This window comes from Cylas formicarius, unplaced genomic scaffold (assembly GCF_029955315.1).
Source record: "Cylas formicarius isolate icCylForm1 unplaced genomic scaffold, icCylForm1.1 PGA_scaffold_6__28_contigs__length_40554024, whole genome shotgun sequence".
In the NCBI taxonomy this organism is placed as follows: Eukaryota; Metazoa; Arthropoda; class Insecta; order Coleoptera; family Brentidae; genus Cylas; species Cylas formicarius.
The window spans coordinates 28,531,291-28,556,763 of NW_026844347.1; the positions used below are offsets into that span (position 1 = coordinate 28,531,291).

Genomic DNA, 25,473 nt, shown 5'->3' on the forward strand with positions numbered 1-25,473 from the left:
ATGTCCAGATCCCATTAAATTTTTAGTGAAAAAATGAGCACAGTGTGTGGAGGTCGCTATTTAGAAAGAAAACGGCGCAAAGTACAGGTTAATGTGTGCGTTCTTTTCAGTGGTTCTCGTAGACACTTTCCGGTGGAACCCCTACAGGTACATTTCTACCATATTCTATATAATAGCGCATCAATGTTATAGTGTTTAAGGCTTCTCTCTACGAGCAAGTTTTGCACCAGGGTGTTACATATTTATATAGCTAGGTGTCCAATATTTCTTTTGTCTTTTTTTGTGAATGAAGAAGTTGTAGTTTTTATTAATTGAAAAAGTTATCATTGTGTAAATATTTCTCAAAAAATAATTTAAATTAACATTTGTTAAAAAAAAGCAAAAAATGGCAATAGTAAAATTTGAAAAATAGCAAAAGTTTCTCTTAAATCATTTGCTATAAACTCGAAATTGTCAATAGTCTCATTTCAGTAAATTAATTATCAATTCCTAATGATTTCACCCTATTGGGCAGTCTCGTAAGTTATTTATTACTGGATCTAATTTGGGACCTTACGTTTTAATTGTTTTGCCGTAATAATAACCGGCATTCAACCTGAAGGAATGTGTAATAAGATCCTTCCTTTACTAGTCTCAAACCTTTCATTGCTAAATTACAAAGGGTATCAGACGAGACAATGGAAACGCCGAAACAAATGATGGATCATTAGAAACCGTCCTTAATAACAATGGATGTGCAGATCGATGTATTCAGAGCAAACCGCAAATCAATATGTTGCTGTTGGCATCGTTTATCTTGACAACTACGATTTTATATTGGAATCACGGTGTATCGTAAACTGGCGATAGATTCACAAACGAGCGGGATGATTGAAAGAGCTTTGAAGAAATCAATCTATAAAATTGTACACCTACTGCTCAATTGTTGTCATTTGACCGGAAAACCAGAAGAACGTCATATTTTCTAGTTTCAAGTCAACAAGTGAGAAAATGTGAGATTGAGAATATCGATTACGTCTCATGAAATTATTATTTTCTTGATAACAAGATCAGATTCGATAAAACTAAAATTAATCAAGCAGGTACAATCCATAAAAATAGCTTAAGTCGCCTTTAACACGGCTTCACATCAATCAATGCAATACAGGCGATTTTTACGTTCTACATTCAGTTTTTTAAATGTAATTACACCAAAACCGTCACAGTATCTGTACGGTAAAAGGTATATAATTGAGTATTAAAATTCATCTTTTAACCTAAATCTCGTGTAATAATCTGATACAGCAACCCATTGGTAACATGTAACCAAAATTTCATACTTTCAGCTATAGTAGCTGAAAGATTCTGCTAAATTTTTCAGAAATTTCCATATGAAAAAAAAAACTTGTCTGGTTCGAGTAGATGTGGTAAGATAGACCATATACCACAGCCCATCGCGTCCTATGGCCGTAAGACCTTATTATATCATTTTACAATTATATGTAAAAGTTATATTATCTTACTTTTTACAAAACTTCTGTATTTCTCCTGCGTCGGTTTTTGCTGAGTTGAAATTGCTGACGTTTCGCCAATCATCCTGTTGGCTTCTTCAGCAAAAACCGACGCAGGAGCGATCCAGAAGTTTTGTAAATAGTATTACAGTAGTCGATTTTCTTTGAAAAATTACTATTATCTTGTAATTGGATATAATTTCTTGAAAATGTCGTTAAATATTACGAAACGTGGGAGGGTTTGGATTAAACGTTTGTTTCTTTTCTTTTTAACCATTAATCCGTTACAAAAACCACAAGCTAAATCTTTATGTATCTAAAGTGAACGTCTGAAAACAGTCCGCAATTTTTTATTACCATCGGATTTTTAATTTTAGATTGTGTCTCAAAATTGTTTTCTTAGACACTCCTCATTTCCATGTATTCTTTTTATTGTACTACAATTCTTCGTAACGATGAAATAAGTTAAAAATATGGTCGTTATTGTTATGCCGTTTTAATAATCTAATGTTGAAAAATAAATTGCGCTTCACGTCGAATTTTAATATGAAACTATATTTGCTTCGGCTCGGTTGAAACGTAATAATAAAAATAAACATCAAAAGCAATAAAAACGTCCACGGCTGACGCCCCGAAAATGTGGCAGCCGCGTTCCAGATGAGAATTTATAACGTCTTAAATTTTGCGTTCGCTTTTATGATTTTCACTTTTTAGGAAACCGTCTTGTGTAAACGATCCTCGCATTTAGTCGAGAATGATCATAAAAAGCTGGAAGGCGCCTTTCCAGACTTTACTACCCTTCATGTTCCAGAGGAACATGTGCATTATTGATACTTTAATTCAAGAAAATGTCAAAGCATAAATAGTGTATGCCTTGCTGAGATACCTCTTTCGCTTTCAGGTGGATTCAATGCCTGCCCGCTTCTTATTGTGTTCGAAATAATGTAATAAATTTTGTAGTGCACGGCTAAAAGATTTTCGATTTCCTTTCGTACTGGAAAAGGGGCGCCCATACATGATTCACACGAAGGTATTGACATAGACACGTATAGTCGACACAAGAGTTGATTCAGTTGCACCGCAACTTTGCTGGGTTTATCCGATTTTGTCCATAAATTTCGGTAGAAAACAGGTCTCATAGACTTAATCCCATAGAGTTTGACATTCTAGACCATAGAGTCCGACTACATATTTCAAATATTATCCACAAAAAAAATATATATATCTTAGACAAAAATCAAAGTTAGATAGGTTAATTTCTACTACAAAAATCTCTAAAAACAAGACTTCTATTTAAAAAGTTTTCCGACCATAGGTTTTACAATAGATTTGTTAACTTAACTGATACCACTTTTTCTGAGAGTGAGACTGAACTACTAGAAAAGGGTTTTAACTTTAATTTAAAATATCCAAACACAAATAGGGAATTAGATAATTTAGGCGTCGAGTGTGAATTAGCTATCGCCAATTACGATCCTAACCCAAACAAACGCATTTTAGCTAATTTAATTAAATTACAAGTTTCAACTACCTAAAAACATCAAGATCTTTCCCAAATGCCCTTAATTAAAACAAGCGGATAAAGGAAAAACAGTCATAACTACTAATTCTTCAGAATACATTTCCAAAACCCATCAATTTCTTAAACCAAAACAATACCAACATATTCAACCCTACCGAAACATACCAGAGACGAATCAAAGAATTGCTTAAAGATTCCCCACTTTTTAATAAGACGGATAAATATCAACTAAAAATAATGAATCCGCAACCCCCAAAATTATACTCTCTAATTAAATTACATAACCAGAATATGCCAATTAGGCCGGTTGTGTCTTTTGTAACAGCACCATCTGTTAAACTGTCCGCAAGATTAATAAATATTTTAGAAAATTACACAGACTTCAAACCTCAATTTACATTCAACAAGGTCAAAGATATTAATATCCCCCCTAATGCATTATTAGTTTCATTCCACCTCATAATAGACAGCATGCTCACCCAAAAACAAATTAACCCAATCATTAAATAAGATTTATTGTATAGTATAATAGTTTCTTTAGACCAAAATTACATTGAACTTAATGGTCAGTTTTATATTTCTAAAGAAGCACTAATTATGGGAAACCCACTTAGTCCTCTACTTGCCGAAATTTTTATGGACAATCTGGTAAATATTATACTTGAACATCCGTTATTTAAAAGTTTTCTTTGGTGGTACAGATATGCGGATGATGTTTTTGCCTGTTTTGTAGGGACTGAGAGACAATTAGATAACTTTTTAAATTATATCAACTCATTACACAATCGCATAAAATTTACTACTGAAATCGAACAAAATAAGCATTTAAATTTCTTGGATTTAACGATAATTAAAGCACAAAACAAATTAGATTTTTCAATATACCATGAACCTTCACACACAGACACTATAATACATGAGAGTTGAAACCATCCCTATACACAGAAAATGGATGCCTATTATTCTTTTATTCACAGGCTGATAACTATCCCTGTTTCAGCAAGAAACTTTGAAAAAGAATTAAATATTATAAAACAAATTGCATTCAACAATGGCTATGATCCGTCACTGATAGATAAAATCTTAACTAAGAAACAATTTCAAAAAACTTTAAACTCTATATATCCCCGCTCCATTAATGAATCTCAAGGTTTTAAAACATTAACATACATAGGAGAACCTAGTAATAAAGTTTCAGATCATCTCTCGAAATGTGGCCGCAAAATTGCTTTTAAAACTAATAACACCCTAGGAAAATTAATTAAATAGATCTCAGAATTCTGGAGTCTATAGATTAAATTGCGGATCATGTTCTAAGATTTATATTGGACAAACAGAAAACGTATCAACGAACATCGACGATCATTTAAAAACAATAATTCAGATTCTAATTACGCTATATATTTAAATTCAGAAAAACACAATTTTTACGACAATTTCGATATTTTACACACTGTTTCAAAAAGCAGAAAATTTAATTTACTAGAAGCTATGGAGATTGATAAGATGAGAGGTTCGAATGTATTACTTAATGACCAACTGGATTTGAATGGATCCCCCTTGTTAAATCTCAATGTAATACCTCACATTAAGTAATTACTACCTGTTTTGTATTTGTTAACATCGGTAATGTTTGATATTCGCATTTGATAAAGGCACGGTGTTGCCGAAACAGCTGTCATTTAAATATATTTATGTGAAAATCTGAACAACGTTTGTTCTTATTTAACTATTTTAAATGAATTTTCATCAAGTAAAAGCCACTTCAGTACAAGAAACCTATTTTTCGTCTGAAATTGATCGGGCGCACCACAGCTCTAGAGAAAATGTATAATTTAAGTGTCTTAGCAATCCCCTAGGTGGCGTGAAATTGTTTTTATCTGGAACAACTGCACCATTTTCAATTAACGTGATCATACATAATTTTTTTTTTTTTGACAGGGTTTTCCATTTATGTTTTGGCACCCACCTACAGAGTTTATTAGAAGTGATAGAAAAAACTTTTTACATAAAAGTTGTATGATTTTCTTTCCGTTATCTTCTGATTATATCAATAAAAAAAAAAGATCTCAGGATTACCCTGATTGCGCCCCGATTTCAAAAATATATAGTTTATTGGTATTTGCTTCAGCTATTCTTGAAATAACTGAAGTTTGTTATTTAAAATTAGAATTTATTAATTAAATTTATTTTTTTAGCCCAAAAGTAACTGAAAATTTGCTCTGCAGCTGAACATTTTTTTTGTTCACTTACTTGGAAAATTAGAATTACATATACGGCTTTAATTTGTTTTTATTGGTAGCTTTAGAAGATAATAAAGAAAAAAGCATTCAACTTTTATGTAAAAAAATGTTTAGGTGGTCAATGTACATGAAAAAATCTATCTGAAATTAATTTTGAAAATATAAGAAAATATTAATTTCTGAAAAGTATGATTAACTAATCTGAAATAATATTAATAAAACCGAGTAATTTTATTCACCTACAGTTAATATACAAAGAAATTTTAAATGTATGTAATAAGCATAATCAGATTAAATCACAATAAATGTTTGATAAACTTTGAAATAGGAACTTTGAGACAAACATCTATATGCTTTTTAAATTTTAAGCTTTTCGTTTAACATAATTATTGAAAACGATACTGATCCGTGTATTTAAGAACTCGATCCGCTATTTTCCAATTGACAAAAACATATGCGATAATAAATTGAAATAGTCCAAAATAAATAAAACTTAAAATGTCATCCAGGCGCAGGTCCCAAATATTTAGAAAGGAGCCGTCAATATGACGATTAATTTGCTGTTTAATCAAGTTCCTACAGCGGCTCTGTTTTTCGTTTAGATTTATTCTTTTGACATTGTTATCGGATAACGTTATCAATATTCTCTAATTCCTTAATACCTTCATTTTATTCTTGCCTTTATTTGTAAATTGGTAATTTTTACAAAATAGGATTCTTTCAGAACTATATAGTCTTTGTTTATATTTAAAACTTTAACGCTTTAATGTGATAACGGGGGACATAACATAAAAAAAAACAGTGACTTAAAAAATCTACTCTATTGCGCATCGATCGCACGGCATGTTCTACTACGCCGATCAGCGAAGAATTTAAATTTGGATTTCCAGTAAAGATTATATATTCATATCTATTGCAGTTAAACAAGACTGAAACTAAGATGGTTTTTTTAAAAGATGGTGTGATGGTGGCACGTGAAGAAAAAAAACAAAAGCTCCTGTCAATTGTGGTGTTGATTGAAAAGGAGCTTGTAGTTTCAAATTAAGTGAGGAGGAGGAAGTAGAGAAAGGCTAAATTCCAAACGTAACGTAAAAAATACCTAACAGCAGAAACTTTTATTTTAGACGTTTTTTGTGGTGTTTTCTTATAAGTTCTACAATAACATATAATGAACATCTTTCAATTCCTTATTTTTACTTTGGTTTGCACTTTTTTCAATTTTTATACTTTCATTTGCGTAACAGGTTAAGTATACCTTAAAAAAGCTGTATTGAGACTAACTAGACATATAAAAGACATTCTTCATTCTTCATTCCACAAAGACCACTAACCACTATTGTAGAAATCGCAGTGTACCTGTTTGCGTAATTTAATCGAACCCATAATAAGCATTTTTTGTCCAACGAATTTAAAATTTTATTTAAAACTAGCCTCTTAGGACCCTGCAGCGGAATCAATTATCACATTGCAAAGTGGTTGGATCATGACCAACTTTTAACCATTGTAAACGTATTCGAAAAATATCATTGAACGATATTTATGATAATTATACAAATAAGTTCAGTGATCGTTTGTTGCATAAAATAAAATTTTCTTCGAAAATCCTTTTTGCTTGGAAATAACTGCAACAACAATCGTTAATATTTGGCTTTGTGGTCGACAAAAGCTTAAGCAAACAAAAATAAAATACACACAACCCCCATGTCCAATTAAACGGTTTTTGAGGACGAATGTAAGCGGTTATGTTTGAGTAGAATTTCAAAGGAATATTAAAATACATTCGGATTTTGAAAACTTTGTTGTGAAAAGATTGAAAACATTTTTCTCCCTTACAAAACGGAAGTTTCCCATCGATTTTAGACTCAAATAAATAAACTCCGCACAATTTTGTGCTTACCAGCTAAAAGGATGGGAAGCACATAAAAGTTTTGGAAGAATAATAAACTCGAAAAAGCATCGAAACGCAAACTTGACATGGTCGAGTTAAGCCTTCCATTTTCAAGCTAAGCTTTATGTATTCACACTTGTACGGAAACTTTCCAAGTTCACTGTCCCTTCGGATTCCAGTGGCGGATTACGGATCTAGTAGGTGATATATACCCAGTTTATAATTAAAACTTTATTCCACGATTTAAGCAAGTAATTTGCAATTTTTATTTTTAATTTATGTTATTAGGAACACAAACAGTCGAATTACAGATAAGGGTAATTCAATTCAATAGTATTTGGAAATGACAATAATATTAATATATGTAGATGCTACGCTATATTTAATTATGTCAGTTGATTTGCTGATTGTTTTGATTCGTGCTAGACCTAATAAAAAGTCTAGATTGCGAAAATATTGGAATTGCTGTTATTAATAATTACGACAAAGGCTAGAGCTGGAACATGATTTTCGCTTATTATTTAGCATGACCAAAGAAATTTTCAATAAAATTATAGCAACAATAAAGAGCGAACCATTAGTCATTGTATTAACTAACCAAAACTAAGTCCAAAAACCAAAAACTCTCTTACTGCTTACGTTTTAGCCGTTAAGAGGCTGTAAATAAACTATCAATGTCGTTATCGCAAAAATATGGCTAGGAGATTCTGGGATATCCTTCCAGAAAATTGGAAACACCATTGGTCGGCACGCTACAAGAGTGATGAGATGTTGGGTAGAGACAGATAACAAAACGGCTCCTCAGACTTAGTTGCCGTTTCAGCACAGTCACCGCAATCGGACATGAGTGGAGTACAGCTACGGGTCGGCAGGTATCCATGAGAATGATTTATCGAAAAATTAGAGATTGATATTGCTAGTGAGCAATAGACAACTGCGTTTGGATCAAGAACAGGCTCGCTGGAATCAGTGGTTACTAAAGAGTCCGTCGACAAAGTGGGAAAATGTGCCAACTTCACTGTTGTATAGAACGGGGCACTGCGCTTGTCAGGGATGTTATGGTTTAGGATGCTATAACTGGAGGCAGCTCTCGTTAGTTCTTTTGGATATAAACTTAAACGGTCAACCCTATATTAATAACAAGTGACAACTAGTGTAGAAGCAAAAGAAAAAACATAACTTTATTTTCCAATTTTAGTATTTTATTTACCTAATTTTTTGGCAAAATAGAATTGACTTTCTTTTCTACATGAGGTTCCTTCCTCCAAAATAAACAGATTAGCGGTAATAAAATTATATTAGCTCATGGAAGAATGACATTAAGAATATCTTGCAATAGAAACACTAAGTGTATTATTTTTCTATGTTATGGCTGTTAAGAATAGGCATTCCGATGTCCAGTCAACAATTTACCATTTAATATAGACAGATCTTCGTTAATTATGATACCCAGAGCAAATTAAACGTAAACCAAGACATTAAATCAAGGGTTTGATAGTCCTATCGCATTCTAAGCTTTCGTTTTCTCACCAGATCTTTCCAATTTGTAATGAAAGTTCCACGCGATTATTCAAATAAATCTCTGATATTGCAAAAAGGTTAAGTCTGACTTTTTAATTAATTCAGTGAGGAGTTAGTTCAGATGAATAAATTAAAATGAAATCAAAAAAATATGTTTCCAAATGTCACTAAATATGAAACATAGAACGTTTAAAATCTAAATTACCCACTCAGAACCGCCACAAACGCAAAACGTTATAACATTCGTAGCCGCCACTGACGGATTTGATTCTAGAATGTATACTGAAAGCGCGTACTGAAAAAGTTTCGGATTTAGCTGTCGGATGCAGATGCCGTGTAGATTTTCTAGCATTGCGGCGATTGTTAACCGAGGACTAGTCTAAAGTTTTATATAATCCGCTCAAATCTTGTGCTTTATTTCCTAGTTGCTTGGTATAGTTTTAAATTCGCTTAGAGTCAGAATTGTTAACGTCTTAAAGTGTCTCATATGGCTTGAATCAAATAAAACCGTGGCGGTAATATTCAATACCAATCTGAATTATTGATTATCATTATTATTAAACTTTTTTAATTCATACGGTGGATAATACGAACTTTCATTCAAGAATTATTTTATTTGCTAAAACAGGGAAACTCTTACAAAACAATTAGAAAAATAACGTCAAGAATTTCGAGGATTGGAACAGGTGTTCGTAGAAACTTCTTATGGGAAATAGTTCAATGCGGACAAATTCTAAAAATTCGGGAAAAATCCGAGAATTTTTGATTTTATTTAAATTTATTTAATCATAGAGAATAAGTGGTACAAATATTAGTACTAAATAGTTGCTGGCGTTGTTTTAGTACCTACTCATTCTGATTGACTACTTTTACACTTTAAAAGTAAATTAAATAAATACCTTTGGACGAAAGTTGACATTCCTCTTGTGTCTTTTATCGCCAGGATGAGAAATAACGAATAAAAACATCTGTCAATATTTTTTCTACTCCCGTCTGTAAAATATCTAATTACACACCGATCTAGCATGCGGGAAGCGTCACTTTACCAGGTCGGACATTTCCGGTATTTTGCCGCACGGCTTTGGGAGCAATCGGATGTTCTCGGAGATATTTCCCACGCTTTGAATGTTGACGTTTGTATTCTTGTTATTTTGCGAAAATGTATCCAAAAACTAGAACGTATAAAAAGTATAGTATGCAACACGTTCGGTAATAGTATATTATGCAACAAGTGCGGTAAACGGCATTTGACCCACGAGTTTATTTGACCCGAGCGGAGCCAGTTTTTAATGAACGAGTGAGTTAAAAAGTTTACCGAACATGTTGCATACTATATTTTTTCTACGACCGTTAGTTTATGGGTACATTTTCACAAAACAACACGAATGCATTCACTGACATGACCGCCAGAATTGACAAACCTAAAAATTCAAAACGTTGGAAACATCTCCGAAAACATCCGATTGCTCTCAAATTCGTGTGGTAAAATTCCGGAAATGTCCGAAGTGACTCGGATCCGCGGGAAACGAAACTGACGTGGTAAAGTGACGCTTCCCGCAAGCTAGACCGGTGGGTAATTAGGTATTTTATAGACTTTTTAACTCACTCGTTTATTAAACCACTCGCTCCGCTGCGCTCCGTTCGTGTCAAATATATTCGTGAGTCAAATGCCGTTTACCGCACTTGGATTTTTTCTTTATATTATACCCAAAATCGTACAGTGAAAATTGTTCGATGCAATCAAAGGCGACAACAAGAAACGTTCTGAATGGGAATTGCGGTCTCGAGCGTCCAAGCTTACGTCATCAATTGCTTTACATTTTTGAACAAATACAAAGGTAAGTAGAATGCAAGAAAAAGTATAAGCTTTATAAATTAAGTAGCTCTTCAATAGTCTAATTCAATGTCTGGGATAACGTAAGATTTTTTGAGATTGCGAAATAAATATACCTAATCATTTGGGGTGGTGCGAGCGGAAAGGGGTTATTTTCTGCTTAGCAACATTGGACATGATTTTTGGGAGTTCCCTTACAATATTTCCTTGGTTAATTTCCCGGAAATTCCACTGGAATACGTTTTTTAAATTAAGGTAAATAACGAACTGGTCCACTGTAATATTCGCAAATCCGAATCCAAATCCGAATCTAACATCAGCCACATTTTTTTTTTGAAATTCCGAAATAAATAAAACGAATATTTGGTTATTTCATTATGGGGGGTAGTTTTATACCTTCCGACCTCTTCAAGTGGCTCTTCAATGGTCCAAGTCAATATCTGGGACAACGTCAGGTTTTTTTGAGATTCCGAAATAATTAAAACGCATATTTGGTTATTTCATTATTGGGGGTAGTTTTATATCTTCCCGAATGCTTCAAGGTGGTTGAGTAGTACATCATTTTGAAGCTCTCCTAAGTGGTTCTTCAATAGTCCAATTCAATATCTGAAACAACGTCAAGTTTTTTTGAGATTCCGAAATAAATAAAACGCGTATTTGGTTATTTCATTATTGGGAGTAGTTTTATATCTTCCCGAATGTTTCGAGGTGCTTGAGTAGTACATCATTTTGAAGCTCTCCTAAGTGGCTCTTCAATAGTCCAATTCAATATCTGAAACAACGTCAGGTTTTTTTGAGATTCCGAAATAAATAAAACGCGTATTTGGTTATTTCATTATTGGGAGTAGTTTTATATCTTCCCGAATCCTTCGAGGTGGTTGAGTAGTACATCATTTTGAAGCTCTCATAAGTAGCTCTTCAATAGTCTAATTCAGTATCTGGGACAATGTCAGATTTTTTTGAGATTGCGAAATAAATATACCTAATTATTTGGGGCGGTGCGAACGGAAAGGGGTTATTTTCTGTATAGCAACATTGGACATGATTTTTGGGAGTTCCCTTACAATATTTCCTTGCTTAATTTCCCGGAAATTCCACGGGAATACGTTTTTTAAATTAAGGTAAATAACGAACTGGTCCACTGTAATATTCGCAAATCCGAATCCAAATCCAAATCTAACTTCAGCCACATGCTTTATAAAGGTGTGTTGTATTCAAACTATGAAAACGACCGTCACACAATACATGCGTTTTAGAACTAGAATAATGAAGTTTTCGTACAACATTTCTTAATAAAATTTTACAATTCAATTAGATTGAATTCTCCTACACTCAACTGTATATTATAATTGTTGGCTTTGACATTGGTGAAAAAAAACACCAACATGAATAAAGCCTATTATACCAGTCTTGAAGTGTCAAAATAAAAAAGTGACTTTTGTTTTTTTATAGATACCTTTTAGAAATAACTAAAAAAAATAAACGGTATAGATTCTATTTCTTTTTATTTTAAACATCTCCTGAAAATTTTCTGATTTCTCATCGATGTACTGTACTGGTTCCTAGATTGGTCCATTAAATTCATAGAATTCTCTTTAATTTCGAGTGCTAATGAGGCTGTAAAATTTCTATCAACTTTCCCCTCTGCCTACCCGAAGTTAGTGGATGTCATCGGTGGACGACATCATTATACAAACAAAATAACCCTCGAATTAAAAAATTCCCGCCGGGAATTTGGTTTTCAGCCCCAGGTGCTCGCTGTTTTGCGGCTCAGGTGCTGTTTGCATAGATGGGGTTGCCTGGGCGACGGCTTGACGTTATATTGTCCCTTTCGTAATAATCCATGGAAAGAGGTTTGACTGGATCTTTTATCTTTGGTAAATACATGTGTGTAGTCAAAGAAAAAATCTCAGGAAATTGTTGGAACTTGCCAGTAAATTTCCTAATGTGGTGAATATTTTAATTTATTTTGATTTATGAGAACTTAATCGCGAATAATCGATTTGAGGTTAGAATTGTTATTTCATATGCTTTCCATAACGGTTACTTATTAATATTCTAACTACTATTTTCGCCCAGAAAACACTGTCAACGAAAGTTATTTACTGCATGATGCTATGTAATCTGCGAGGATATTCATAACGATCCTATTGTCCAATAGCCTATTTGCGTAAACCTACAGCTATCGAATATTTATAATAAATTTGGTAACCTGCATTTCTGCATACATAGATGTCTTCCTTGTTTGTCATTCATTCGTTTTCCCAATTCATTACATAAAATACCGGATAAACTCCAGTTACTCCAAACTCGGTATTTTTAATAAATCCCTTTACGTATCTAGTGGTTTGGCGTGTAATCTTCTTCAACTGGACGACCAACCAAATCCTTATAACACTCGTAAATCATAATACTTAGTTCAATCTTGGTAATAGAATTTGAGAAATCAATGTGATATTTATTGGAATCTATCCGCACTGATTAGCTTTAATGAATCGTAAATCCTACAGTATAAATATTTTCTATACGCTGGCTTCAAGTTGCTTAATAACTCTAGAAATGCATTTGACGGGAACGGCGATCGTTATTTAAGTTGATGTATTTCCTAGCATAATTAATGGATGGAAATGGACCTGATTACGTTTTGTCTTAGGCACATGTTCGTTTTTATTGACGAATCGCTGACAGAATATTTTGGGAATGATTTTGCAAAATGCATCTATAGATCGACTTCTAAATTAACAAGGTTCGCGTCTGCATCCATAGAACCGATCATGATCAGTTTCAATATGATGTTATATTGGAATTTAAAAGAATATTGATAACTATGAATATTAAGCATATATTTCGATTTGATTTTTATTCTCTGATGGTGGAGCTGCTAACAAATAATCACACGTGGCCGTTTGATAGTGTTTTCTAAGGTTTGCATGTTACCTTTAAACCGTTGATCATCAGCGTATTCTTCTTAGGAATAAGCGAAAATAAATCATTATTAAAGGCTCTGTGATGAGTTTTTGTGGTGACGCTTACATACGATTACTGTAAATCCACTTTTGTCTAGGCATAGCTGATGTCATTGAGTAAAACATAGCCAAAACTAAATTTTGAATTCTCGTATTGGATGGCATGATTGTCTTAAGAAAATGTTTGATGCTGATAACGATAATCTTAGATGTTAGTTATTTGCTACGCCTGCATACTTTAAACTGCACATTAAAACTGCGACTCGTGTCTTAAATTGGAATTTTAGAAGTAGAGACAACTTTTTGATCAGAAATAATTTGAAATTGCTCAATTAGTAAGCTTTTCGATATACTAATGGTCAAAATACTAGCACAAGTGAGTTACTTCCTTTCGTAATTTGGATTTACGACACTAATGGCTAAATTTGTTGCTCAATAAACTAGATTAGATTAGACTTTTTTTTGGGGAGACCTTAATGCATTGTCACATCACCATCCGACCCAAAAATTATCGGTTACAGAACCCTAAAACTATCTCAACCCGAGTCACTGAACCAAGAATTAAAACACCTCACCTCTTTCTTCTCTCTAATAATTTCCACATTACAGATATTAAGGGTTCCATCACAAAATACGCTTCATCACAACATTCCAATAGCAATGACACCGAAAACAATCCAACACCTGCCACTGTTGTCCTTCCTTATATTCAAAACATCACTGAAAACATATCAAAAGTTCAAAAGAAATATAACGTCAAAACCAGATTTACCACTTGTCCAAAAATCTCTCAACTTCTTTGATCCGTGAAAGACAAAATTCCATTTGAGATGCCAGCATTCTGTGCATATGCGGCAAAGAATACATTGGAGAGACCGGACGAAAAATATCAACTAGGCTCAAAGAACATGAAAGAGCCTTAAGACTAAGACAAACGCATCGGCATGCCGAAAATTCTTGCATCAATCAAACCGCGATTCAGGTCTCTACCAATATGGGAATCAGTCATCCAAGACGGTGTTTAGGCCCCTCATAGTTGCGTTGTCAGCTATTTTGAAAAAAAAGGGTATAGGTAAAGCAATGATAATTTGAGAGCAACGAATATACTGTTGTAAATTTACTAAAAGAATTGAAGATCCATTAATTAAACGATTTCGCCTCTTGAGGCATTTCAGAGTCGGCAATAAAGCTTAAAACATCGTAATCCCACAAGGTTGGTCAAAAATATTATTAACTGAACTGAGGTGGCTTTTACTTGATGAAAATATTATTGCCGATTCTCTACGTTGTCTATTTGAAATATATAATTTATTTATATATATAATTTATAATTGTTTAATATTTTTACTAGACCGATACAAAAACAAACAAACACGTTGCTACCAGTATCAGCGACAGAGATTGATTTATCTAATTTGTATATCAATAATTTTGTAATTTTATATCTCAACATAATATCCCCACCAAACAAATTAAAAAAATGTGAGTGAATAAGGTGATCTTATACAGGGTGTCCAGAAATTAGACGTCAATAATTTAACCACGTATTCTGTGACCTAAAATGTGGATAAACGTTCCTATAAACTAGGGTCCCAAACGTCTTAGTTTATAACCTACAGGGTGTTAAATTTGAAGAGGTGATGGCGATTTTTTGTAAATATATTTGGTTGTAAATAAATTTGGTAGAATTACTAAACTTTTTAGGCTCAAATTAACGAACTAAAACTTAGTATTCACGGGTGGGTAACACAGCGGAGGCACGGGAAACATTTGTTCCAATTTTTTTGGTTTATCTAATTTTCGTAATTTGGCTGCAGAATTTGAAAATTCTGAAGTTTCCTACGTAAATGAACGCAATGAACAAATGAAATGCGTCATTAACTTCCAAGGCTTACTAACTAAATTACTAAAAAAAAATTGTAATTAAATTTTCATAATCATTTAAGTAGAAAAATTCAGATTTTCAAATTTTCCCCACGCCTCCTCTGTGTTATCCATCCCTGAAGACAATCCAGTACTAAGTTTTAGTTCTTTAAATAGAGCCTAAAAAGTTTAGAAACTGTACCAACTTTATTTAAAAATACTTAAGTGTTTCGAAAATATTTACACCTCTTCAAATTTAACACCTTGTATGTTAAAAACTAGGACGTTTTGGACCATAGTTTATATGAACTTTTATCCTAATTTTGGGTCACAGAATACATGGTTAAAATGTTGACGTCTAATTTAGGGACACATTGTATATGGGTTTATTGCTTTAACATTTATCTTCTAATCCCTTTAAATGCCATCAAGCATATCAAATTATAACTTTTAGATAATAAATCTGAGAAGAAATAGTCTACCTGGTCTCTCGACTTTCCCATCAACTATTTGTTTAATTTGGATGTTGGGCGTTTAAGATATCATAAACCCATTCACATTTTAAACTAACCTCAGTCTAATCCGTTGCTTAATCGCAGCTTAAGAGACGCGATCGGAATTAACACGAAACGGGTCGGAAGTTTTCGATGAGCTTTTTTCGAACAATGCAACCATTAACAATCGACGATATTGCAACAGGCAATTTGAAAAACGCGAGGTACCGTATCTTTAAAAGGTTTTCCCCCCTATTAGGAAATGAACTGCCTGATTTACAAATTAACTAATCCCCTATAGCAATCGGAGCGACCTATCTCTGCACAAACTGAAACCGCTTTGCAACGTAGGTAGTTTGAAACCGCGTCGACCACAATTTATCCACTACGCGCGGTATAATGGTAACATTATTAACTATCCGCGAATAACGCAATCTGGAATAGTGTGTCCACCACGCTGATATTTTGAATGACACGAAAGCCACTTGTTGCTATTATATACGGGGCGTCTCAGTTGATCGCGGTCCGACTTTAGTGGTGGATAGTGTTTATGAAATAAAAATATATCATATAGTCGTGGGCCAACATATGCTTAGTTCTAGAGTGGGTTGTAAAACTTTTGAAATAGTTATCAAGTTTTATTTATATATGGTGTTTTAAAAAACATGCAGCAACGCTCGGCTGGAGATTCGTCATACAGAAAAAGAGAAAAAGAGTATATCATACGTAGGTCCGAAAATTCGTAGTTATATAAAAACAAATGTTTGGACTTAAGAAGACGAAGAAGAAGCGGGTAAAATGAGAACGAGATAGTTGTGGAAAACTTTCGGATACCTGTAGTTCGATGCGGATTGTGTTAAGATTTTAAAACGTTTTAATAGAATATACTAAAATGTTATGTGCTTCGATTTGCGATTTTGTTGCAATTCGCAGGGCAAACTCTGCTTTAAGTAGATAAAAACAATGAAGAAAACTTTTTAAGTAATAAAACAACTTCAATAATAGGAAAAATAAAATTTAAAGTTCAAGTACATACATTAATAATAAGTGCAGTCGAAACAAAACTCACATTGTTTCGTTCGTGCAATACGACCCTTTAAAAAATGAAAGGGTTTTACGAATTCTGGAGTATATTTAGGATATCGATAAAACAAATTAAAATCAAGCAATCTTGAAAACTATTGAATTTCTGTGTAGACACATTTCCTTAAAAATTTTCTTATGAACTTTTTCCAAATATGGTTTCTTATTTTATAGTGTATTTTTCTATTTTTAAAAAACCTAAATTCTGGATATTTCTCGACATATCATTGAATGAAACAAGGTTTCCCCTCATTTCTTAAAAAAGTTACTCAACTTACTTAATATTACCACTATAATTAGACTAATGACCTAATTATGATTACATCCATACTCCCACTTCTACCATTTCTCCTCAAATTTTCATAAGCGTCCACTTATGCTTACCATTTTACGTTCACTAATGTTCACTAATCACTTCTAACTACCATTGCTTCCAGAACTTTCACTAATTTTCATCCAATATGTACACTAAATAACCACAATAAAATTCCCCCCGGTACCTACCTGTCTGTTTTTCCCTAAATTTGACACTGTTTTAAAATGACACAAGCCTCTATTAATTGACAATTTCTAATTAGGCGTACTTAAGTTCAATAAATATGTAATATAGGAAAAATGCCTAGAAATATTTGCAATTGCACTTCTTGATTAGGTACGGTAGAGGTTTACGCAAGTTATAATATGAACTTAATTTGTTTTAAATACCAGATATAGTGATAGGAAATATTCCAAAGGATCTTCTAATATTTTAAGGTCCCTCTTTAACCAAAAGTAAAAACCGCCCAGTAACGTTAATTTGGTCATTTTAAAAGAAAACCAAATCTGAAGATTCGGAAAAATATAAATGACAATTATTTAAAAAAAATAAATTCCATATCTCAGAATCCAAGTATTTGATGACCCTTATATGGTAACATTCTGTCACAATAAACTTATAGACTAATGGTTTAATAGTTTCATTTTCTTAAGTTTTTTTTTTTCAAATTCTTCAAAGTTATGCTCTATCTTTTACAATTTTAGATATCTTAAAAGTGAGCACGATTGATATGCGATCGGTAGGGTTGGTGGAAATAATTGTGTGTGATATATAAAATTTTTGTTGTTTAAACCCCGTCCCCAAACTTATAGAATTATTTAATTAGATCCACCGAGACAAGAGGTTCTTTTATTCACACGATGGCTTCAGGTTTCTGCAGTCTCATCTTTATGCTGTGGATGAATTTACATGTCTCATACCGTAATAATAGAATAATGGCTTCCAGGAACACAAAAGTCCTTTCCGGCTCGAATACGTTTTACGATGCATTACATATTCATCTCGACCATGTAAATATACACTCGCAGAACAAATAATATATCTTGGGTGATCTCACTTGGAACGTCAAACAACAAACCTCCGTCCTTTCAAATAAAATGACTTTACGATACAAGAATTATGGGCGGCAGTTCAAACATTCAAATAATTCTTTGAAAGTAGCAGAAAAGTAGAGTCATAGTTCGATTTTAATGAACGGAGAGAGAGATCGCTGAGATGAAGTTAAATGATTGCCAACTTCGTAACTGGTTAATCTGTAGGGTTAAGTCGTAAAACTTGCCTGCACAGAGTAAAGAAAGTGCTTTGGCTCTAGCTCTACCTACATTGGCGCACCATTTGAATATTTGAAGGTTTTTTTATCGGATACAACAAGAATCATATTTCCACAACATGAATATATTTTCATATCTGCGACTTTTGTAAAATTTTGTAAAATATTTATCAGAATGTGTTAAAGCGGTTGAAGTAAACATTATTTCTCAACCAGCGAGGCATATATGCGAGCGTAGCTTCATTAGCAAATACTTTTGTCCTGATTTAAATTCAGTTGGTATCTATGTACTGAATTTTTGCTGGTATGGCTATTTTACGATACCGTGAAATAAATTCCTATTTTGCTCCCTTGCACTAAAAATGATATAAATAAAAATAAATAAATAATAAAAAATAAAAAAATATAAATACGCGCACCTACAAAAATGGGCATGGTGTAATAAGGGATACCTGACTTTTGTTGTCAGTGTGACTTTTAGTGTCAAATAACTTTTTGGTTTGTGGTGTGTCGTTCAATTCAAAATTCTTGTGTAAATGTTCAATCTCCGGTCGCGTTACTAGTAAAATTGTTTAAGATGTGGAATTTTTGTGACGCTTCCTATTACGATGCGTTCCTTTCGCCGTCGAGATGTGACACTCGAGACCAGTCTCTTCTAAGGTTTGTTATAGACTTATGAAATTTGGCACTAAGCGTTTCCCCAAAATTTGTTATTCAAGGAACACTACGTAAATGTGCAAAATTATAAGCAGCAATGAAGCTATGAAAAAAAAAATAAAAGTGTTCATAGATATACAACAACAGAATACAAACACAAAAGTAAAAAAACTCTACATTTACATTTAACGAAAAGTTTCACTTACAAGCAACAAAATATAATGCAACTAAATATCAAATATTGTAGAGACTAATCAACTATCGACTAAAAAACGGGTGTTCATTGTTCATTGGAGGGACATGCGAAATTTTTCCAAAAACTCTTAGCTTTTGAAGTCCATTGCATTTCTGTTTGTTAACCAAATTTTTGTAATAATGGTAGTGTTTTCAGTTTTACTAATTTTGCAGCACGCACAGTTGTTTTTTTTCTGACCTTGTTTTAGGGATCCGTTCACTTAACTTTTTTTTTGGGTTCCTGCAAATTATCTTAAAAAGTAACTAAATTATAGACAACAAAAATAAATTGTTTCGGTTTAAAATGTCACTGTCAATATCACGAACGGTAGCAGTTGACAAAAATAATTACTTGAAAACCTGTGTGACGAGTTTTATTTGTTTGTTTAAACACTTCTACCAATCTGGTTTAGAAAAATGGATAAGGATGATTATTTGCTCAATGTTAAAAATTCTGAACCATTTTGTATATTCATTCAGTTGCATAGGTTTTTGCGTGCTAGTTTTATCCTGATACTAAATGTTTATGTGTATGCTAAGATATTTTTACATGAGTGTAATTCAGCAAATTAATTTATGGTCACTGCTGTCGCAATACTGTTGAGAAAAAACCAACCATACACGTACGAATTTAAACAATCACCCAAAATCAAATTCAACCGGAAAACCTTTTGCCGATCCAAATGTGTCAGTTTTGTGCTACGCACTGTCAAATCTGCGCTCGTACAATTCTGCGTCACAGCGTATGGGCGGTTATCGATATAAAATATTTTCGGTTTCGCAGTGTTGTCGCGTTCGTCTACTAATAGCGACAACTTTTACTTTTTTAATGCGACAAACTGCATAATTGTTCCATTTCTCTCTCCATTAACGGTTTCTGAAAATTTTTGAAAAATATCTCCCTATAGCTTTCTCTAGCATTTTGTGAGATATCATTTTCCATATTTTTCGACTGAAATATACTCCAATTTAAATTTTGCGGCTGTTGAGTATTTAGAAAACTGTCATTCTGACTGCAAGTTGCCAGTATTTATACTGTTTCTATGTACAAGAAGTTTACAAACTGATGCTCTACTGTTTTACACAAAATATTTGAAAAGTTCTCTTTTCAAAATGACTACCGTTGTTATAATAGATAATAAATAAATAAATAAATAAATATAATAGATAATAAATAACTCAAAAGCTTTCCATTTTTCATTCATTCATCTGACTGTTAGAGGGGCGTTGCAGCAAGTTTCGGCAAATTGCTAAGTACTGTTTTTCCAAAAAGTCTAAATAAAATGAAAAGTGGAAAGGAATTTTAATGATAATAGCATTTACAATCAACAAAACCCTCGGTTCCCCTACATCCAAATATATTTTTTTAACAGTTCAGTTTTTGTTCTTTTATATACATAGTTATAATTTTATTTAAATAATTAATAACTCTGTTTGTTCTTGGTCAGGTTAGGTTAGCTATTGGAAAGTTTTTCTTTAAAAGTAATTCGCAAGAAACTTTTTCTACCTATAATTTGGGAACAAATATGTCGACGTCGAAGCCCAGATTTTATGCGTTTCACGGAGTTCGCTTCGAAAACTTTATCATTTTCTGCACTTTATTAAAATGCGGGAGTTCGGGGGCAACTTTCCTTTTTTTATTTCCGCCAATGGCTAAACTTTTAAAAATTCAACACACTACCGAACTTTACAAAGCCACAAGGAAAATTTTGTTTTTATTTTGCATTTTTCTCGATTTCTCAGGTGCACGAATTTCGGTTATGAATGCCGAGTAATTCAACACTCGGTCGTGTTCGGTGTTACGAAGTCGGAATTCATGATTTGCGTGTAGCCGCTAATTTAATATAAAGTTTAAGCTTTCGGTTGACACTCGAGTTGGAGCGTAATTCTATTATTTTTCCCTTAAATTATAACATTGTCGCGTTCAATTTTCCTTACGCGAGTGTAACTCGCAAGTCATATACCGCATGATTCAGCAAAACGTTAACCCTTCGAAACAAAAGTTTCGTTTGGTCCTCAAATTAGGATCAAGGTCACTATTCTTGAACTCTAGAAAACTGAGCAAATAGCCAAAAATGGTCGTGTTTTCCAAAAAAGTTAAAATGAAAACTACTTTATTAAAAAAAAGGAATTTCCACATCTCAAAGAGATTTATTGCTGATAAGATATGTCTAGCCAAAAATCGCAATATTTTAATAGTGTACCTTAACAGAGCTGCCCTTATATTATCAATGGCGATTTTGAGGAAGCTCTGGAGAAGATTGAGATTGGAAGAAATGTTTATATTCAAACGAATCCCCTTCGGCCTTCAAAGAGAAAATTAGTCATGTACATTAATAAAATAACTTGTGTTAAGGCCACTAATTTAAGACTCTTTTGGGATCGTTATGTTTTTTATTTTATGTAAGTTAATTTTTCAAAGAAACTTCCACATGCTACTGTAATAGCATTCACAAATTTTCTGGTTTCCTTCAGTGTGAGTTGTGAACGCAATAATGTGGATATCTTTAGAGATTAAGTTGTTTTAATTTTTGATTCAGTGACTCAGGATTAGATAGTTTTTCTATAAACAAGAGAGTTGATAACCGATGATTTTTGAGCCGAATGGTGATGTGCAATGCATTATGGTATGCGTAGGTTTTCTGTAAACAGATCGACCGAATGTAAGGTCTGATTTTCTGTTGAAAAGAATATCTAAGAATGGAAGATTATTATTAATTTATAAATCAAGGGTAAAACGAATATTAGGGTGCAACGTAGAGGTTTCATCATTTTGGCTGGAAGGTGTAAAATGGTTCTTTCTCAAACGCGTCCTTAATTATATTCAGGATAAATGGTGATAATGGAGAAGTTATAGGCGTTCCTGATGTTTGGTGATAAATTTGATCGTTACAAAAAAAATATGTTGCAGGCAAGCATTTTTTAATTTTTAATTAATAAAGATGAGGTTTGGTTCCAGCGGGATTTGTAAATAGTATTTGATAGTTGATTGCAACTGCTACGTATCTTCTAAGTTGGTAATATAATGAATTGTGCTAGTGGCACTGGTGATTATTTTAATTACATTAAAATTATTTCTAATTCTATATAAGAAATGGGTTTAAGCCATTTTTTTTTCGGTCAGTTGACTGCCACAATCATAATATATTATGCAGGGTGGGATAAAAGTACCGACATTCTTTAGTGGAAATGCTGTTGAGAAATTTGGCAACATTGAATCATTTCTTCATGAATCATTTCTACTCCCTGATTTAAAGATTACAGGTTTTTTTAGACAAAAACTAGACAAATTTAAAACATTTTGCCTTAGTCTTAAACTAACATCAACTACCGTATTTGTAAAACTTTGTGGATGGTAGAAAAAATGTTTCATAGGCAAGTTGGTTACGAACCATCTAAGATCTTTATTGAAATTTCCTTTGTGCCTGTCGTGTTTAATAATTTCTGTCTGTTTATTTAAAGGTACTTTGAAATTATTTAAGCTTGAAGAAATAACATAAATAACTGTGGTTATTTCATTTGAACTACCCTATAAAGAATTTTTTTTCGTTGTTTTCGTTTTATCAACGTATTAAAACTTTATTTATTTATAACTGCACAAATGTGACACCATTAAAATTTCATGATTAACACTTCACAACCAAAATTTGTTAAATTTTATCATTTTGTTTTTACTTAAAAGCTTTTGCTTTCTGAAAAGTTATTATTTTTTTAGGAGAACCACTTGGCGTTGCACTATCCTAAAGCTGATTATTTCTGGAACAAAAATTAATTAAAGTCCACGCCGAAGTGCCTAAACGCGAAAATTATATTCGATACCTATGCGAACAAAAATAAATTTCACGTCAAATTTTATTATTGCGTAAATACATCATCATATAAATTTTGCCGCTAATGCATTTTATGAATGGTATTTTTACGTAGTGCCATTATTCGATTAAAATCGGATTAAATTTTATTGTTTAGCGATCCTTGCTTAAATTTATTTTATACAAATACAATTTATTAATTTTTTGCGTAACTCTCGGTTCTAGGACTGTTTGATTTGATTCTTCGACACAAGGCTCTGGTAAAGTCCAGGCATCTATGAATATCATTTCTCTGGCTTTCGAAAGAACCGATCATAATAAACACTGTTGATTAGATGATGACTTTTCAGAAAAATAATATTTTTAGATAAAAATAAAAAAATGTATAAAAATTTATTTTGCTACTCCCAACTCTAAAATAATTTATTATGCGCTAATGAAATATGCGCAAAGCGTCTCTTTTTTACGTGGTATATTTCTACCATTATGGCGGGCCACTTCGGACGTTTTCGATACTTTAGTCACCGATCGGCGGATGTTTTCGCCAGATTTTCGCCACTACTAGTATTTTGGTATATTTTATTTCAAGTCAAATTTAATTTTTTTATTACCTCCGGGCACTACTATAAAGTTAAATATTAATTACTCATAAAACAAAACAGATGATAGATATTTCAATAAAACATACGCCTATAGAACATAACCGTGCTTTTTTTTCGGGTATAATATCCATGGATATCAGAATTCTGATTAAAAATTTTTCTACTCCAGTCTGTAAAATACCTAATTACCCACCGATCTAGCGTGCGGGAAGCGTTACTTTACCACGTCAGTTTCGTTTCTCATGAATGCGAGACATTTCGGAAATTTCCGGGATTTTACCGTACGGATTTGGGAGCGATCGGATGTTATCGGAGATATTTCCCACGCTTTGAATTTTGACGTTTGTCAATTCTGACGGTCATGTCAGTGAATGTATTCGTGTTATTTTGCGAAAATGTACCCAAAAACTAACGATCGTAGAAAAAGTATAGTATGCAACACATTCGGTAAACTTTTTAACACACTCGTTTATTAAAAACGCGCTCCACTCGTGTCAAATAAACTCATGAGTCAAATGCTATTTACCGCATTTGTTGCATAATATACTATTTAGACTGTATATGGGCGGTAGCCTCCCGGCACTCTATTTGAAACACAAAATAAGACACTTAAATGGTTAAAGTGGCGTTTATCGAACTTGGATAATGTACTATTTGTTTATCAACGATACTTTCCAATTTCCAAAATTTGTCGAATTGGAAATTGTCAAGACACCACCAACAAAACGTTCAAAATATCCAATTCTTTAAAAATTATTGACAAATTTATATTAAAATTCAAGCCAATTAATAAATATTTAAAGAACAAATAAAAACAAATATTATGTAAGGTAACTAGTTCGTATAAATTAATGACACATTTTATTCCGTAAAATCAGATAAATAAATTTAAACCTCTTAAATATAAACGTTTCTATTGAATATCTAAAGCGAAGGAAGTACATCTTTATCGCAAAAAATATTATAAAAGGAAATTGTTGTCCTCCACGACGCTTATTGCTAATTCCAGAAAAACGGATGTTGCTGTATCCGAATTGAAATCAACTTGAACGTTTCCGTATATTGTTTCAGCGTCGAAGTCGCAATTCCAGTGGAAGGCCACAACGCCGTCGTCGGTTATTGCAGGTGAGTATTGCCCGGGTTTTCCTGCTTGATAAAACATTGTTCAATGTTGCGCTTGATCGAGTTTTCCGCTTCGGCATGGCGTGTCCACTTGCCAGAGGATTCCCATTGTGTTCACGCATATATCGCCGGTATGATAAACACATTTGGCATAAGTTGGATATGTGTTGTTGAAATATTGCATTTTGCACTTTTAATTTAATCAACTTTATGGGATTTCATTCTTGCCAATTGAAGAGAACAAATAACTTATGTTATATTTGTCAGATTTTTTGGGTTATTCAATCCAGAGATCAGTTTCAGAATATTAAAATTTACATATCTTTCCAAATTTACGAAGATCTGGAGCGCGACAACGTAGAAACGATATGCTGAAAAGATTTCATTTAGTCATTCATTTATTTATTGAGTGTAATGCATTAAGGAAAAAAGGAAAATACATCAGTTATTGAAATATATAGAAAAAGGAACATAATATGTCGCGAGATTTTGTAGCTTACGTCCGACTGTATTATCAGAATATCTGATTTGACATTTACCACACCTGCTGAGGCTGATG

General features: G+C 32.9%; 1 protein-coding gene and 1 long non-coding RNA gene across 2 annotated transcripts in view; one reads left to right on the plus strand and one right to left on the minus strand.

Moving 5' to 3' along the window:
- LOC132703436 (uncharacterized) overlaps window positions 1–16,237 on the minus strand; it is an 80,676-nt gene extending 64,439 nt beyond the window's left edge. Inside the window, exons 1-4 of the long non-coding RNA XR_009619080.1 lie at window positions 15,899–16,237; window positions 14,237–14,512; window positions 14,040–14,184; window positions 10,895–11,270 (exon numbers count right to left, since the gene is read on the minus strand). This is a non-coding gene — a long non-coding RNA (uncharacterized LOC132703436). The remainder of the gene's footprint in view (window positions 1–10,894; window positions 11,271–14,039; window positions 14,185–14,236; window positions 14,513–15,898) is intronic.
- Window positions 16,238–19,005: 2,768 nt separating this feature from the next.
- Window positions 19,006–25,473, plus strand: part of LOC132702748 (CUGBP Elav-like family member 1) — a 339,946-nt gene continuing 333,478 nt past the window's right edge. The window contains exons 1-2 of the mRNA XM_060671480.1: window positions 19,006–19,150; window positions 24,864–24,917. Of these exons, the coding sequence (XP_060527463.1) occupies window positions 19,068–19,150; window positions 24,864–24,917 (137 nt within the window). The 5' untranslated portion in view covers window positions 19,006–19,067. The remainder of the gene's footprint in view (window positions 19,151–24,863; window positions 24,918–25,473) is intronic.